This window comes from Macrotis lagotis, chromosome 5 (genome assembly GCF_037893015.1).
Source record: "Macrotis lagotis isolate mMagLag1 chromosome 5, bilby.v1.9.chrom.fasta, whole genome shotgun sequence".
NCBI classification, from domain to species: Eukaryota; Metazoa; Chordata; class Mammalia; order Peramelemorphia; family Peramelidae; genus Macrotis; species Macrotis lagotis.
The window spans coordinates 82,660,362-82,677,852 of NC_133662.1; the positions used below are offsets into that span (position 1 = coordinate 82,660,362).

The 17,491-nt window shown below is 37.7% G+C and overlaps 3 protein-coding genes across 16 annotated transcripts in view; 1 reads left to right on the forward strand and 2 right to left on the reverse strand.

Annotated features, from left to right (window-relative positions):
* The window catches only part of ANKRD6 (ankyrin repeat domain 6), a 261,561-nt gene extending 254,563 nt beyond the window's left edge, over positions 1 to 6,998 (forward strand). For all 11 annotated transcript variants that reach the window (XM_074187154.1, XM_074187153.1, XM_074187152.1 and 8 more), the window contains one exon: positions 697 to 6,998. In XM_074187154.1, coding sequence (XP_074043255.1) covers positions 697 to 1,283 — 587 coding nt within the window. In that variant the 3' untranslated portion in view covers positions 1,284 to 6,998. The remainder of the gene's footprint in view (positions 1 to 696) is intronic.
* Positions 6,999 to 9,665: 2,667 nt separating this feature from the next.
* On the reverse strand, positions 9,666 to 11,364 carry LYRM2 (LYR motif containing 2). The gene is made up of 3 exons (XM_074187160.1): positions 11,017 to 11,364; positions 10,355 to 10,495; positions 9,666 to 10,109 (listed from the first exon to the last, which is right to left on the reverse strand). Exons 1-3 carry the CDS (start codon positions 11,059 to 11,061, stop codon positions 10,029 to 10,031), a joined length of 267 nt encoding a protein of 88 aa, XP_074043261.1. The 5' UTR covers positions 11,062 to 11,364; the 3' UTR covers positions 9,666 to 10,028.
* A 4,547-nt stretch (positions 11,365 to 15,911) lies between these two features.
* The window catches only part of MDN1 (midasin AAA ATPase 1), a 195,378-nt gene continuing 193,798 nt past the window's right edge, over positions 15,912 to 17,491 (reverse strand). For all 4 annotated transcript variants that reach the window (XM_074187146.1, XM_074187144.1, XM_074187145.1 and 1 more), the window contains one exon: positions 15,912 to 17,468. In XM_074187146.1, the coding sequence (XP_074043247.1) occupies positions 17,280 to 17,468 (189 nt within the window). In that variant the 3' untranslated portion in view covers positions 15,912 to 17,279. The remainder of the gene's footprint in view (positions 17,469 to 17,491) is intronic.

The window sequence follows — 17,491 nt, forward strand, 5'->3', positions numbered from 1 at the left end:
TGATTATCTTTATTTTATGTTGCATTTGACATTAATTTTGGGAACATTCAGAATAAGGGGAATTGTTCCCACTCTGTACTTTTTCCCTTGTCAAGACTTTTGTGTTACCAAAGCCCCTCCAAGTTACTTCTTTTCCAGCCTGTTTTACGGATAGAAAGGATTCCTCAGATATGCAGACCTATCACTTTGGGGACACCTGTCAGGGCTAATTTCAGTTTTCCAAAGGACTTTGTAAATAAGTAATAGAAACACCCTTTCCAAAATAGAACTAAAGGGGTTACTGCTAAAAGACAAGTGGCAAAGCTGAATGGTGGGGAAAGGTTAGATAGGAGTGAAAACTATTTCTACAATTTCAATAGTACTTAATTCAATTTTGTGGTTTCTTTGGGACATTTAGCATTCCTGAGAAATCAGCAAATGGAATCATGTCAGGTTTAGACTGAAGTAGCTTATTTGACTTTGGTGTGTTGAGAGCCTAAAGTAAAAGTAGAGCAAAAAGAATAATGACAAAGGAGAGAAAGAGTTTAAAAAAGGACAAATATGGAGATCCCATTGGATTGATAGAAGGCTAAAGGTGGTCTGCCTCGGTCAGGACTTGAGGGAACTCGAATTTTATAAATGGAATGTTGATGCAGAGTAATGTGATTGTAGTGGCTGTAGCCAGATTTTACTGGCTCTTTTTTTATTTCCCAATAGGTGCAGACCAGTCAGTGGTTACTACAACCAGTCCGGCCACAGCTTCTGCTATTCCTCCTCAGGTTGTTAGGCCCAAGGAAAAGGCACTTATTAATGCTACTGCTCCCAACAGATTCCAGCAGGAATTGTCATCATTAGATGGTTGTGGAAACTCTAAACTGAGGCACGTTAAGGTGCAGACAGCTTTGCCACCCTCCACTGAAGCAATTAAATCTGAGCACCAGACTGGTCACTGCATGGACAAAGGCACGCAAACAAAGAAGTCTGGGAAAAGCGGGCAGACAAGACATCGACCCCAGCAACATGCATCAACACACGGACCTGGCAGTACATGTATCCAGCAACAACCCACAGACCATCAGACTGGCCCTCCTATACGAGACACCTCCCAAGCTCTAGAAATTACACAGTATTTTTTTGAGGCTGTGTCTACCCAAATGGAAAAGTGGTATGAGAGGAAGATTGAGGAAGCCCGGTGCCAAGCTACTCAGAAAGCACAGCAAGATAAGGCTACGCTAAAAGAACACATTAAGAGTTTAGAAGAGGAACTCAATAAGCTAAGAACTAAAATACAAAAGGAGAGTTAGCAGCTGGAAGCTGAGGGGGTAAGGAAGTTTGGAAGAGTTCTGATTTTGTGACCAACAACAGCTGGGATTGAAGTGTTCATCCTGGTGCACAAAGACTTGCCTTTAAACACAAATTTACACACACAATACTTAATTTCTGAAATGTGATTGTCATGTGGCTTCTGTGCCCTGAATTCTTGTTGAAACCAAGAGGAGTAACATCAGGTTTCATCACAAAGCCAAAACTCAGTTCAGATTCATGGGAAGTCTTAGTCCTATAGATTAAAAGGGCTAGGCTAAGATTGTGAAGCTGTGGGATGTATAATGGTTTCAAGCTTTAGCCTAATTTGGGGGAGGTATGAAATATGTGCATCAAAAAACAAAAGACAAGCCCTTTGTGAATTCAAGCCAACTGGTTCCACATTTCTGTTCAAACTCACCTGCTGTGCCTCGACAATGATAGATCTCTGAATGATCTGTATCTTTCAGATGAATTGAACTATACCTGTCAAGATTGCCATTTTTATAAGTCTGACAAAAAAACTAGGAACAAAGGGAATGAAATTTTCTGATTTTCATGCAGTTCCCTTTATAAACTGTAATCCCAAAATAACTGAAATGAGGAAGAATTGAAAACCCATTGTAATAATGTGGATTATGATAGTTTAAGTGTATTTAAATAAATTATTTGTGATATGGTTAATGGAAGTTGTTATATTAGCTGAGTTGGAAATGTTTGCTGGAGCTCCCAACGAACATTTGTTCAGTTACTGTGTTGGTGGACCAGTTTTCTTTGGTCAAGGTTAGATTCATGTTAAATCATGTTAAAACAAACTGATGAAAAATAATTTTTTAACCTCAGAATTCCCTAGAGTACCTCTGAACAAATGAAAATCAAACTCAAATCATCTGAAATCCTTTCTAAATTTGAGCTTATGATACTGAAGATTTTATGAACATGTGGAGCCTTTTGTTCATACCCTAAAATGAAAATTGTTCTAATCACATTTAAAAATTATTTTCTTATCTTCACAGAACCTCCATTTATCCCTACTATTTTGATCTAATGATGGCAAATTTGATAACTGAATCATCAGACCCCATTACACCATTCTCCAATTTAGCGTGGCTTTGAGGCCTTTTTCATTGATGTCATGAAAAGATAATCAAGACATCAGAAGTGTAGTGCATAGTTTGTTTAGCATTATCATACTTTTAGGCAGTACCAAATTAACCATCATGGCAGGTGTTTAAACTGAAGCCGGATGAAGAATTGTCAGGAATGCCAGGTATTGTTTGAACTAGATTACCCATGAGGTCCTTCCAACTCTGAAATTCTTTAATTCACTAATTAACTTTAACCTTCAAACTTCTGGTCTTTTGAAGCATAATAGACATATACATCTGCTTAAAATTCCAAGTCTAAGAATTTGAGTAGTACTTTTTTTCTGTACACAAACTTCAAAAATCCATTATTTGTCCTTTCTTGATACAAAATAGCATGACTATTAAAGCAGATGCAAAAGAATTTGCTTTGGACAGTAAAGAGCTCCCTCTCAACCACCAAAAAAAAAATCCAAAAAACCCAATCAAACAACCAAACCTCACAATACTATAGCTTATTAACTAGTGACCTATTTAATTTGTATTTTGGGTTAATTAATTTGAGGTCTGATAATGCCCCAAAACTAACCCAATGTATGAATTTCACTATTTATTTACCTTGTAAAATTGATCTAATATTACCTCAAATTGAATTTATCAACATGTTTGGTTGCTCTTGTCCTTAAATTATATTGCTCATGAGCTCCCATTCATTCCATCCCCTTAGGGTTCACTAATAACTCCAGAGGCTACCTGTCCCATTAACCTTTTGCCAGGTGGAGTAGTTTCCTTTACCTTATTCCTGAAGCAAAATCATGGCTCATGGAATTTTGGATATGGAAGGAACTTCAGAGATCATCTAATTCAACCCAAGGGGAGGTAAATATATTCTAAGAATACTTCTTAATTCGATCCAACAGGTATGTAGTGAACACCTAGCACTAGAAGATAAATCCAATTCTGAGTAATTCTGAAAGCTGTTATTCTTTGCCCTTGATTAATAAGATATCAAGTCACTTCTTTGAACTCAAAGGGTGTCATTAGATTTCAAATTCATTTTAATTTTAAAAAAGACAATTATATTTTATAGCTTTTTTTAAAAAAATAGGATGGGAAATACTTGCTTGCTTAAAGCCAACCAATCAGTAACCTTTGGGTAGATGATAATTCCATTGCCATCTTGATTAACCATAGGGAAGAAGCAGAGGCAAGTAGAGTTTATCTACTGACCCAAAGCTCCTGAGTAATCTTTCACTCTTTTTAAACTCCAGCTCATGGGTAAACAAGTAGAAATGCAATAGCTTCCTGATTACAACAAAACCTGAACTTTTTTTTTTACTGATTTTTACTCTGCATTCTGATGGCTAGCTTTGTTCGGAATTTTAGTTGTCTTTTATCAAAAATAAGTTCCAAATGTGTCTATAATTTTTAAAAGTTTTTGTCCCTACTTATATATCTATAAGTATAATGTCACTGTACTTATAAGGAATAGGATAGTGACAAAAAGGGAAATAGTATCCTTCCTTATAAATAAATGTCAAAATTTGGGATATCTTTGTAGATTAATAGGAAAATTTGCTAATATGCAGAATTCTGCATTGTGGCCAATTTTTTTCCAGAAATACATATGGTCTGTATATTATGATGGGTAGCTAAAGAGCAAAATATACTATCTTGCAGTATTTGTAAAAATTCCTCTTAATGCACTATCCGTGATACGCATTAGTTCTAATCTTTTCACTTTAGTAGTTCAAAATAAAGGGATGAGGTGTTAACATGTTTACATCTTTTTTCGGTCAAATGTTAAATTACTATAACATTACACTAAAAACTCATGTTAATTATTTTCCATTCAATTTTTAAAATCAATTTGAATCAGTTTTTAAGTAAATATTACTCAAAATGATGGTTATTAATTTCTATTTTATTGTATTTGAAAATTTTTTAATTAGCCTATATTTGTCTGTGTACATACCCCTAAAAAGAGTATTAACTGTCCACCAACAAAAGAACTTTTGGCATAGAGTGAATAGCTATGTTATTGGGTAGAAAACAGATTTGCTGCATTGAATAGAATTACTAGAAAGGCAAAAATATTCAGTGGCATCAGTAATAACACACAAGTGAAGGAGAAGTTTTGCCTTTTTTACTCCTTTGGCAATAGAACAAAGAGAGAAGATAGCTTTTCTTCTCTCACATAAATAGCAAGATAGGACAGTTGTGTTTTTTTTTTAATGGGGGGGAGAAGCCAGAAAATCTAATTTTTATAAAACTAAACTTCAACTTCTCATGATGGTAAATATTGACTATATAAGGGTGACATGTTAACCAAATTACCTTTAAAGCTGCAATCAAGTCAAGGAAAATCTACTCCAAAAGGACTATCTTGAAAGAATAAAGAAATTTACACAAAATTTTCCAATTAAATTTTATTAATGGAAAAATGACATTTACTTTTCATGTATGTTAAAAAAAATGCAGAATCTGACAAGAGGAAATCAGTTATTTGCCACTCTCAGGATACAAAGAATGCTAAAATGTTACAGTGAAATTTTGCCTTCCAAGGACAGGATAGTTATTACACAACACTTAAAAGAAAACAATTTTCATAGTACTATTTTTCCTGTAATAATTACTTTGTGGACTTTTAAGATTCATATATAGGAGATATATGTTTCAGTAGTATCAAACATCATTCCTTGAGTATCCATGCCTAACACTAATGCAAGTCACTTCTTCGAGACCTAAAATCCTTGTCATTAAAATTTTGGAACAGAAATGACAATTCACTAAAACCTAGCTTGGTTGATATGCTTTAATTTCCAGTCCTTAGTTTTCTTTCACCAGTTGTTTATATATAGTTTCAGAGCTAGAAAAGACCTCAGAGGTCATATATTTCAACCCTTTCCTTTTTTATGTTAAATATTGTTTATTTGTTTTTCCAACATCCTTCCCTCCCTTCCTCCCCCTGGCAGAAAGCAATGTAATATAGACTATGTGTAATTATGCTAAACTATGTTAATCATACAACTTCTTTTAAGTTATTGGACCTGGAACCTATAGAAGCTATGACTTGCCCAAGTTCACATAGTATAGCCAAAAGGGAACCAGAAGTCCTCCAAATCTAGTAGTTTTATCTCTTTACTATGCTGCCCCTGGCTTGTTGGTGATTTCTTTGGCCATGGCAACTCATGATATAAGAAAAAAATATGAAATGACACCTGGTCCTTTCTGCCCCTCCCATTCTACTTTGTGGCATGATTATGGCAGAAAAGAGGCAAAAGGTGCTAAAAACTATGGAGTTCCCAGATAGCCTATAAAAAGTTAACTATCCCTAAATATCTGATCTTGAAACTGAATGGTCTTCTATTTGTGGTTCCATTTCACAAGAATGGGATAAGGGAAGCATGGTTAGATAGCAATTCATCTGAATTTTTTAGTGGACTGAAAATTCAACATTGACTCAGCCCACATAATGTGGACTAAAGCTGTCAAGAAGTTCAGCTTCCAATAATAATTGGGCATAGTTAAATCACATCTGAAGTATTGGGTTCAGTTTAAAGAAGAAAATGCTAAGTTGAATTAGAGACCAGAGAGAGGTAGTCAGCATAGTAAAGCACCTGGAATTTAAGTCATATGAGAATCTGCTGAAGGAATTTTTGGACAAGTGTATCAGAGACACAGGGGTATTTGATAGCTGTTACAGCATTTGAAAAACTGTCCAATGGAAATGGGATTAGATTTGTTTTTAATCTCCAAAAAGTTGAGGAATCATTATTTCTCCAGAAGAATGTCCATTCATTGTCACTGAACAAGAGCCATACATTTAGGGTACCAAAGCCAACTTACTGTTTATTAATAGACTGTCTAAGAAACTGTGATTCTTTTTTGTTTGGTTGATTTTTTCAAGGCAATGGGGTTAAGTGACTTGCCCAAGAGCACACAGCTAGGTAATTATTAAATGTCTGAGACTGGATTTGGACTCAGGTCCTCTTGACACCAGGCCAGTGCCCTATCCACTGCACCACCTAGCTGCCCCTAGAAACTGATTCTTAACATCCTCTTCTTCCTCCTTAGCAGTTTTTAAGCAGGGGCTGACTGACCACTTGTCAGATACACTTTTAAAGATTCATTTAAAGTATGAATTAGATTAGAGGTTCTATAACTTAGCCATCAAACTGGAAAAGGCAATAAAAGAAGAAAATGATAAATGGTAGAGGGGCTGCAGGAAAACAGGTACATAAGAGTACTGTGAACTGGTATTGCTGTGAATTGTTCTAGCCATAATGAAATTTGGAACCATGCCCCCCAATTTATTAAACTGTGCAATTTTGACCCATCTAGGCCTATACCCAAAGAAATCTGAAAAGGAAAAGGATCTATTTACAAAATTTAGCAGCTACTTTGAAGGCAGTCAATCAAGAATTGGAAACTAAGGAGATTTTCTCCTAATAGAGAATAGCTTAACAAATTGTAGTACAGTAATAGATATTATCCTATAAGAAATGATGAAATAATTCCAGAGGAAATTCAGAAGACTTCTGCAAACTGATGCAGAGTGAACAGAACTACAATTTTGAAAAACTTTTGGAACTCTGATCAACTCCATGGTAAACTAATAAAGTTGAAACATGCCACTCAACTTCTGACATAGAGGTCATTAACTTAAAATGCATATGTCTGTCTGTATGTGTGTGTGTGTGTGTGTATGTATATATATATATGTATATATATATACATATATATATATATATATATATATAATATTCATTCACACATGGCCCATGTGAGAATTTATTTTGCTAATATATCTATGTCTTCAGAACTTGACATGACCCTCATGAGATGGGAAAGTACAGAGAGATTATGAACCACATTGTTGGAGGAATACCCATATAAACAAGATCACAGATTCACTGGAATTTAGGAGCATTCTTGCTACAACTACATCATCTTTAATCACATAGCACCCTAATGCTTAATCCTAACACCCTATCAAATGCATTCAATTGCTTCAGTAAACATTTTTGGAATTATCCTTAACACTCATTAGTGTCACTTTAAGAAATTATCAATCCTAGACTTCTGGAAGCCAACTATCAAAGTAATTAATCGAAATTCAAGACACTATAAAGTATTCAAAAATCTAGTTTTCAACCAATATTTAGTAGAATATTTAAATTTTCTTATTCTTAATACCACAAAAAATCCCTACTTTTCATATACAAAGTGTTTCAGGAGAATCACGTATGAAATCATAAATCTGCATTATGTACAGCATGCTTTTAGTTACAATACATTCAACATTTTTTAAGTTGTTTAGCCTTTTTTTCCCATTTTCCATTATGCATTTCTTAAAAAGCTCCAATGGTTCTTAATTTTTTTTGTAATATTATCAATACTTACCATTCCCTTTCACCTAAATTCACCCCCTCCATTTAAAAAAAAAAAAAGGAAAACCATCCTTGTTACAAATAAGCATAGTTGAGCAAAACAAATCCCCACATTGGCCATATCCATATGTATTTAATTCTGCATCTTCAGTGTATCACCTCTTAGAAGTAGGTAGTGGATATCATCATTGGTCCCCCGATAACAGACCATTTTTGAAGCAGATTTTTAACTGAGTGGCTTATATGGTTAGAGACTATAGGTTAATTCTGAATTTTTAAAGGGGAAAGTGTATTTAAATTTTCTTAGAAAATCTTGTAGGTAAGAGAAATATCTAAGTGGGGCAAAATGATATAGAAATAACCAAAAAAACTATACATGGAAAAGAACATACATAGAAAAGAAACAGAAAAAAATGTTGGTGAATGCCACATAATTTTAAGTGACCAAGCTTGACCCCAAAGAGGAATTATACCTCCTTACTCTTCTTTGCAGAGGTCAGATTCAGTTGATGGATGGGTAACTTTTGTTTTTTTCCCTGTTCTTTATTATAAAGGATAGTTTGGGGTTTATGGAGAGTAATATTGGGAAATTGGGATTTTATAAAAAAAAAAGTTGTGTTTTGAGGAAGAACTATACACAAGGGACAGCAAATTTCGTCAGATCTTCCTCTTGAAAAAGTTATGTAGTGAGAGTGCTTTACTGCAAGCTACTCTGTAAGGAATCACAGATCAATACCAATAAATTTAAGAACCTTAGTTTATTTCTTTTTAAACTAAAGGTTAGAAAGCCCATTTGCTATCATAAAGGTCAATTATTCTTTGCCAGTTTTTAATCTGTAATATCGGGACTGGTCATTAACAATAACACAGGCAATCAACTGGCATGTTTTGCATAGCCTATGCCAACCACCTGAATCCACAGGCTACACTGCCTGCAGATGATATTCTTTTCAAAACTATCCCTATGCCTTTGCATCACTACAAGTTGAGATCTTCCATCCCTAATTGTCTTCAGTACATTTTTCTTACCCTCAAACTAGACCCATTCACTTAAGTATAGAAACAGTGCGAGAATTATCTGAAGCCACATTTTATTTAAGTTGAACGATTAGATACTTAGGATCATAGATTTAGATAGAGCAAGAAAGGATCTTAGATAGGTCTAGGTCAAACTGTCAAACTCCATAAAACTAGGGTCAAAAATTAAAATATAATTGGAAAATGTTTCATAAAAGTACAATATGGGTAATGTTTATTTGTGGCTTTCTAAGTCAGTGTGTGGACTAAAGTTTCTATTTGAGTTTGACACCAGTGATCTAATTGTATTCCACTTATTTTCAGATAAGGAGATTTAAGGACCAGTTAGCTTTAGTGACTTGCAAGCAACAAAGATGTCATTTAACTTGCAACTGTATCACTCTTCTCCACCTTAATTATAAGACAGAAGTGTTTCCTTCTGAAAAACATGATTAAAACAATCATTCTGTTGGAGTTCATAAGGAGTACTGAAATGACTATACTGTATTAAGATATATATTTTGTTGTTTAGTCATTTCTGTCACATATGACTTCATTATCCCATTTAGGATATCCTGGCATGGATACTGGAGTGGTTTGCCATTTCTTTTACAATTAAGCAAACTGAGGAAAACAGTGATTTGCTCAGTATAACACAACTAATGTCTGAGGCCAGATTTGAACTCAGGAAGATCAGGTTTCCTTACTCCCAGACCCGGTGTTCTAATCTACGGTGCCACCTCTCTGCCCCAATTAAGATAATCTATCTTGCAAAATTTCTTTACTTTCATAGTGAATAATCAGCTTTGTACTTAAACATGAAAAGAAATTTCTGTACCATTGTCAACAGATTTTTATAAGTCGCAGAAAAAAATAAGAATCTGGCATATTTGTGACATGCAAGAAAACACATTTTTAATGCTTTTTTGTCAATATGTTATGTTTTGGTTAGTGTTATTTCTCATGAAAACTAACAGCATATCCAAAATAATAAAGCAAGTCCTTGGTATTTATTTTTCACTGCTAAGGCAACTCCCAAGATGCTCTTTAATTTTGTTCTTAACACAAGTCAGGATCCATAGGGACTATTCTGCACAAATGTAGCGTGTTCTTTGACTTCATAGTGAGATCATCACTAGGCAAGGGTTGTTAGAAAACCTTAGCTTGCTACTCTTTGCAATGAGTTTAAAACTCCATTTATCCTGCAATACTCCAACATAGATTTTGAAAACCCTTTGGTGAAGTTATGGAATTATGCTTTTGCTAAGTTTAACGATTTCTCCAACTCTTTCAACTGCAGATTTCCTTGAGTAATCATCATTCGAATTGAATCCTATAAAAGAAATGGACATCTAGTCAAGAGACACATTGAAAAGGAAGACAGGAACTACCCCCATGGCTAATGGTTAAAAGCTAAGAAAGAGAGAAGTCATTAGGCCTGACATTTCTTCCTCCCAAGATACAGAGAAAGTAGAGAGTGACTTACTTGGAATTAAGCTTACCCATCACTGAAAAGAAGCTGGACAGTAGTTTAAGGGGGGGCTGCCGCCACCAAGTCGAGCTCTTGTTCATCCTTACCTCTTCTGTGGCACTTTTATTTCGTTTGAATTCTTCCCTTGCCCAGTTCTGTAGATACTTGCGGTCATGTTCGTTTGGTACCTGGCGAATTGCTTGTAAAATCTTTCTATACAGGAGGAGGACTTGTTGCCTTCTCATGAACTGTTTCAGAAAGGACAAATTGGAAGCTGAGCCCATCTACCAACCGTTACTCCGCCTTCCTGTCTGCCTAAATGCACACGCCACACAGCGTCTACAAAGCACCCTAGATTTATGGGGAAATGAGGTGAAAAAAGGCAAAAACCTATTTAGTGCCTTTAGGATGCTACTTTTGGCTGAGGATGTTGTTTTTGGGATCTGCTGGTATAGAACCAGCGCTGGAGGGGACCCAAACTCCCCCTACCCTCCTATTCTCATTTCTTTAGGGATTTTTCGGGGCCACGGCGTTAAGTGGCTGGGCCAAGGCCACGCAGCCAGGTCACTGTCAAGTGCCTGAGGCCGGACTTGAACTCGGGGCCTCCTGACTCCAGCGCGCCATCTAGCCGCCCCTTTTGGTAACAGACGAGGGAAGCGAGGGCCGAGAAGGTCTGGGGCGCTTCCTCACTCGCGCGCCGGGCGGCGGCGCGGGGGGTCGGAGGGCAACGGCGAGGCGGGGGAGCCGGGGGAGCGGGGCTCGCGCGTACCTGTTTGAGGGTGAGCGCCCCCGGCGGCAGGCGCGAAGGGCACATGGCGACGGCGGAGGCCGAGCTCAACTGCCGCAGCCGCTGCTCCCAGGCGCGTTGGCGAGCGGCGTGCGCGGAGGCGGAAGCGCAGGCCGGACATAGTCCCGACTCTCGCGAGGGAGAGGGAGAGGGCGAGGCGGAGGCGGGAGGAGGCGGGGCTTGGGGACCCTGGGGGGCGGGGGGAGGGAGGTCGAAGGGGACTATGGCGGCGAGGCTGAGAGGAAGGGGCGGGCGGGGCGGGGAGGGGCGGAGGGAGGGCGTGGGGGCGGGGAGGGGGTCGGCCTAAGTCCTGCGCCGCGGCGGAGAGGTGTGAGAGGCGGCGGTGGGCGGGGCGGCGGCGGTGGGCGGGGCGAGCCTCCTTCTGGAACCCGCCGGGGTTCTGAGAACGCCCCGCCCTAACGTCACTTACGCCCGGCGGAGGCGTCCCGGCCGTGGCCGTTAGGAGCCTTCGAACGACCCCGCCCCGCTCCAGGACTCCTCAACTTGGAAAATGGACGCTTTAAAAATTACAGCCGCATTTTCACTAACCTCTAATTCAAATTTAGCATTTTTCCCCTATTTTATTTTGAGTTTTACAATTACTCCCCCCATCGTACTTCCCTCCCCCCACCCCACCCCCACAGAAAGCAATTTGTGGGTCTTACATTGCTTCCATGTTGTACACATTGATCCAAATTGAGTGTGATGAGGGAGAAATCATATCCTTAAGAGATAACAATATCAGACAGGTTTTTCCCCCTAAATTTAAAGGAACAGTGCTTTCTCTGAATACAGATGGCATTCTCCACTGCAGACAGCCCAAAATTGTCCCTGACTGTTGCACTGCTGGAATGAGCCAGTCCATCAAGGTTGAACATCACCCCCATGTTGCTGTTGGGGTGTACAGTGTTTTTCTGGTTCTGCTCATCTCACTCAGCATCAGTTCATGCAAATCCCCCCAGGCTTCCCTAATTCCCATCACCCCTGGTTTCTAAGAGAACAATAGTGTTCCATCACATACATATACCACAGTTTGCTAAGCCATTCCTCAATTGAAGGGCATTTACTTGATTTCCAATTCTTTGCCACCACACACAGGGCTGCTATTACTATTCCTTTTTATAAAGGAATTAAAAGCAACATTTAACGGAGATGTGGTCCTCAAGCTTCACCAGTCTGTGTAAAAGGATCTAAGGACACACATAAAAAAGTTAACAACTCCTGCTCCCTAGTTGCAAAGAATCAAGTATTGAAGCAGCCCCCTACTGGCAATGAACTTATATTCTAATGGGGGGACAACCAACGAATATAGTAATGAAGATGAAATATTAAGAAAAATATCCTACCACCTACTTTGGTACCGAATTTATGCTGGAAAGATCCTAGGCACAGGTTTGAGAAAGACTTAAGATATCTACCTTCCAGTAGTGTAACTATGTCCCATCAGATGATTATCTAACAATGTTATGGAAATCAAAAGTCCACAGAATGTGTCCAGATGTGCACAACAATATTTCCCCTGCCCAGAGGGCATGCCCTCCCAAACACAAAATATTTTTTCTTAATATTGCATCATCATTAGCATAAAGTGAATAAATATAAAGTAGCTACTTTATAAACGCAAGATTGTCTGGAAGTGAACTAGCAGTTGAGGGAATCTGGAAAGTTTTCAAGAGGAAGACTGAAAATTAAAAAACATTTCAGGCAAAGGGGATGGATCATGCTAAGGGAAGGGTCCTGTAAAACACTTTGTCTCAAGAGACAGTGATGATATCTAGTACAGTTTAGGTTGGGTTGTGGATGTGTTTAAAAACTAAACAGGGTTGTCAGTCTGCATTTGTACAGATTGCCACACTGAAGCTTTTGACATGGATGCAATTAGTTTTGGCAAAAAACAACTTTTACAACAGACTGCAGGGGATAGAGGAGGCTAGAGGGATAGATAAGAGGTTTAGAGGAGTTCCCAGAGGGGGAATAAGGAAGATTTTGGTGAATATCTTCATACATTGCATATACAAACAATCCTGCCTTTATTTTCTAGCTCACATTCTCTCCAGTCTCCTCCAGCAGATTGTGAACCCACCACAATCCTTCTCTAATCTTATCCTATTTATAGGCTCATTGACTGCCAGTCACACACAAAATGAGGTCTCCTGCGTCTTGGAAAAAAAACTTCCATGGAACCCTACCATTCCCTTAACCTATTTTCTCTTCTTTCTCTTGAAATACTGGACAGAGAAATGGTTTACAATTATTAATCTGTACCCTTTATACTGCCCTAGGTATCTTTCCCTGCCTCTATCCCTTAAGACAATTGCTTAACACAGCATATGTTATTGAGATGAGGTCAAGGAACTTTTAAGTAGGGGCCACTTCCTAAAATCCTAGCCTGAAAGGATTAAGTCTTTGAGATACAGTCCCTCAACAACATAGCTCTCATTTCCTCATTGTTCTCTGAACTCCCTGGCCCAATATTACTTGCATCTTATAGATGAGGAAATTGAACCTTTGTGGAATCTAAGTGATTTGCTTAAGGTCAAATAGATATTAGATACTTGCTAGAGCTAGGATTTGAATTTAGGTTTCAGCTTCCACCTAATTTCCCCCAGTTATTAGAACTATTCTTTTTTGCAATTATTTTGTATTATTTTTGGTAAATGCTAAAACTCCTCAGAGAAGATTTTTTCCCCTCCCCTAGAAATATGTCAAGATTCTAATAAAATTGAAATTTTTTGGGATCGGGACTAAATTCCTGGATTTTATGTATCAGTAGATTTCGTTAGCATGTCACATTTGTCTTCATCCAGGGCTCTGATATCAAATGTAAAATAAAATAGTACAGACCCAAGAACAGATCCCCAGGGCACTCCACTAGCAAACTCTAGTTAGCATTGACTCATTTGAATTTATCCTTTGCACTGTCAACCAGTCCCCACATCCATTTAAATGTACCACATTTCTCCTTCATATTTAAGGATAGCATGAGACACTTTGTTGATGAATGTAATGAATGATAGAACTAGTATAAAGGTTAATAGGCTAAAACAATGGGTCAAATCTACTAAGATGAAATTTAATAGCATGAATCTTGTCTTACTCCTTGGGTTAAGATGAATTGCATAAACACAGGATTAGAAAGATGTGTCTAAGTACCAAGAGATGGCAAAAACCTGTTTTGTTTTTTGAGACCAGCATGTTTAATATGAATCAACCATGTAAAATGGTAACCAGAAAATGAATTTGACTATTAGCATAGAATCCCAAAACAAGGAAGATCATAGTCTGGTTGTACTCTTGCCTTCTTTAAAACCTCATCTGAATACCTGTTTAGTTCTAGGGAACCAAACTTTAGGGGAAGGTCATTAATAAGCTACATTCAAAAGGTTGGAAACTGTCATATGACTATCAGCTTAAGACCTTTGGTATGTTTAGTTTGAAGAAATAGGTGAGGGCAGCTAGGTGGACAGTGGATAGAGCACCTGTCCTGGAGTCAGGGAGACCTGAGTTCAAATTAGGCTTCAGATACTTAATAATTACCTAGTTTTGTGACCTTGGGTAAATCACTTAACCCCACTGCCTTAAATAAAAAATTTTTTTAATGGGTGAGGCAGGGAAATGACCCTTAATTGTTTAACGAGGACCACATCTCCATTAATCTTAGTGGGTAGGACTATCAGAAATTGAGATGACTTATTCCACTTGGCCACTGAAGGCAGGAAAAAAGACCAATTGGTAGGGTTAGAGGAAGACAAATTGCAGTTCAATAAAAGAAAACATCAGAATTAGAACTCTCCCAAAGTGGAATTAGCTTGTGTTTCAGGGAATAGGAAATTCTCTATTTTAATTCTTTCAGCAGTCTTCCTGAAAGACTATTTATTTTATATTATAGAAGCATAAACCATGCTTCATGAAGAGATTCAACTACTTGATTTAATCTTAAGGTTTGTGGTTTCTTGATTTCTCATTCCAACAGTCATCTTCTTTAAGAAAAAAAAAATTGAGTGTGGAAAAGTAGGGAAGATGAAGGCCTAGGATTTAGAGTTCATAGGCCAAGAATCTGATAGGATTTTGTCTGTAAACAATTGATTCTCCTAAAAATTTCTATCTAGTTCCTTTGCTGATGATTCATGTTATAATTATAAATCATATTAGTTCTCTCAAACTTTTCTGGCAAGTAACTTCCTCTTAAGACAATTGCTTAGGGCGGCTAGGTGGCACAATGGATAAAGCACCAGCCCTGGAGTCAGGAGTACCTGGGTTCAAATCTAGACTCAGACACTTAATAATTACCTAGCTGTGTGGCCTTGGGCAAGCCACTTAACCCTATTTGCCTTGCAAAAACCTAAAAAAAAAAAAAAAGACAATTGCTTAACACAGCATCCCTCAGATTTCAACTAGCATCTTTTGCTACTGCAATTCAGCAAAGCTTTAAGTTTCAAATCGTTTCTCTAATATTTACTATATGATAATTGTCATGTCACCCAACCCTTAAACTGTGGTTTCTTCAGCTATAAAATGAGGATTTTAATGCCTGTAATACCTACTTCACAAGGTTGTGGGGCTCAAATGATTGATATATATATATATATATGTATTACTGAAAATAAAATAAAAGGTTAAATAAATGTCAGCCATTTTAATTAGCTAATTTTCAGAAGAATACTTCCCAGTAGATGATCTGCCATAAATTTTAGCCTACTATATCTAAATTCCATTAAGAATGGCTATGAGTTACAATAGTAATGCATCTTTTTTTTTATTTTCCAAGAATAGAAGCTGCATAACTTTTTGCAGTGAAGAAAAAAAAAAACAAAAACAAAAAAAAATAAATTCTAAAACCCCCCCACAACATCATGTACATGCTTTAGGACACTTAGTTAACCAACAAATAATCTGTTTTAATGACCACCTCAGACAAGAGGCAAACTTCACAGTGTCAAATTACATACACAGGGATATTCATATCATGGCATGTTTACTATAAAATATCTTTCTGACATCAGACACCAGAAACATGTAAAAACTATTATTAAATAGAACAAAGAACACAATTTCAAGTATTCAAGTACTGGTTTTTTTGGCTGAATAGAAACCCTCCCAAGAATCATGAACATATTTTGACTGCAAAAATAAATTTAGCTGCTCAATATTTCCCAAACACAGCATTTCCTTCTTAGAAATAAGCCTGATGCCTCACTACCCAAAAGTAGTATGAGGAACTGCTTTTTCTACATATCTTCCTCCCCAACAGTTAAGAAAAATATCAGCTAAAGAAATAAATTACTACAACAATAATGGTAAACAGTGGCACTGAGATATTGGAAAAAGCAACAAGCAAAAATAACCTTTTCATCATTGCATAGTAGCTTACGGTAGCAAATGGGAGGGAGCAGCAAAGACGGGACAAAAAAATCCTTTTCCACAAGATCTAAAAACTGTTGTGAAAAGTTAACTAGAATCCACAGTGCTTAAATAGAATACAAAAACACAGAAAGCACATGGCATCTCCCTTCAAAGGACAGTTCGTTCCCTTCACACTATTCCTGATAAGAAACAGTCTCTTAACTGATAGCCTAAATCAGTTACCTCAGTCACTTGGGAATGGTGAATGGATGATGCAGGCTTGTTAAGGCAAAGCTGCAACAAGAGAAAGGTGGAAAAGGCAGCTACTCTTCTTCCTGCTATGGCAGAGAACCTGATCAGCTCTCCTGTCCACACAACCCCTCCTGTACATCACTGACAGCAGCTATCCAAGGAGGCTGTCACTACACCTTTCCCAGAAAATCCTCCAAGCTTGTTCTTAGCTGAGAAGAGTAGGGATGCTTGAGAGAATGGATGGTACAAGAACTTTGGGAAATAAGAGCAATGGCAGTTATTTCCTCATGGACAATAATGATTCCAGAGATAGAACACCTCTAAGAATTCACAGGTGAGACCACAAAATAATTTTCTACCCATGCCTCATCTACATTTGCTCCCTAGGCTCAAAAGTCCCAGTTCCAGAGAAGAATTCCTTAGACTCTGATGTAGTGTTATTAAATTAAAATGCAAATGCTATTTTAGGCATTGTAGAGAAAACTGTGACATCTTGTAAATGAGTTCTGAGTTCACTTAAGAACAAGGATCCAAGAATGTCACACATTCAAAACCTCTTCAGCTTTAGAACTGGGAGCATTTGGTGATGAGGAATACTGTTTAAATCATGCCAAAACTGAAGAGATGACTTCAGGCTCTGCTGTCAAGTTTTAGGGCCCATCAGAAGCTGTCACCAGCTCAAACCACTGCCTGAGGGCATCGCCAAGTGTCTCAGGAAGTGCATTCACATCTCGAAGAATTAGATAGAATGGGAAAGGGAATTCCTCTATGTAGGAATGAATTTCCGGCAGTTCTCCTGGTCCTTTGAATACTGGAACTTTAATATCCAAGATAGAATCCTGCCAATATGAAAGAAAAGAAT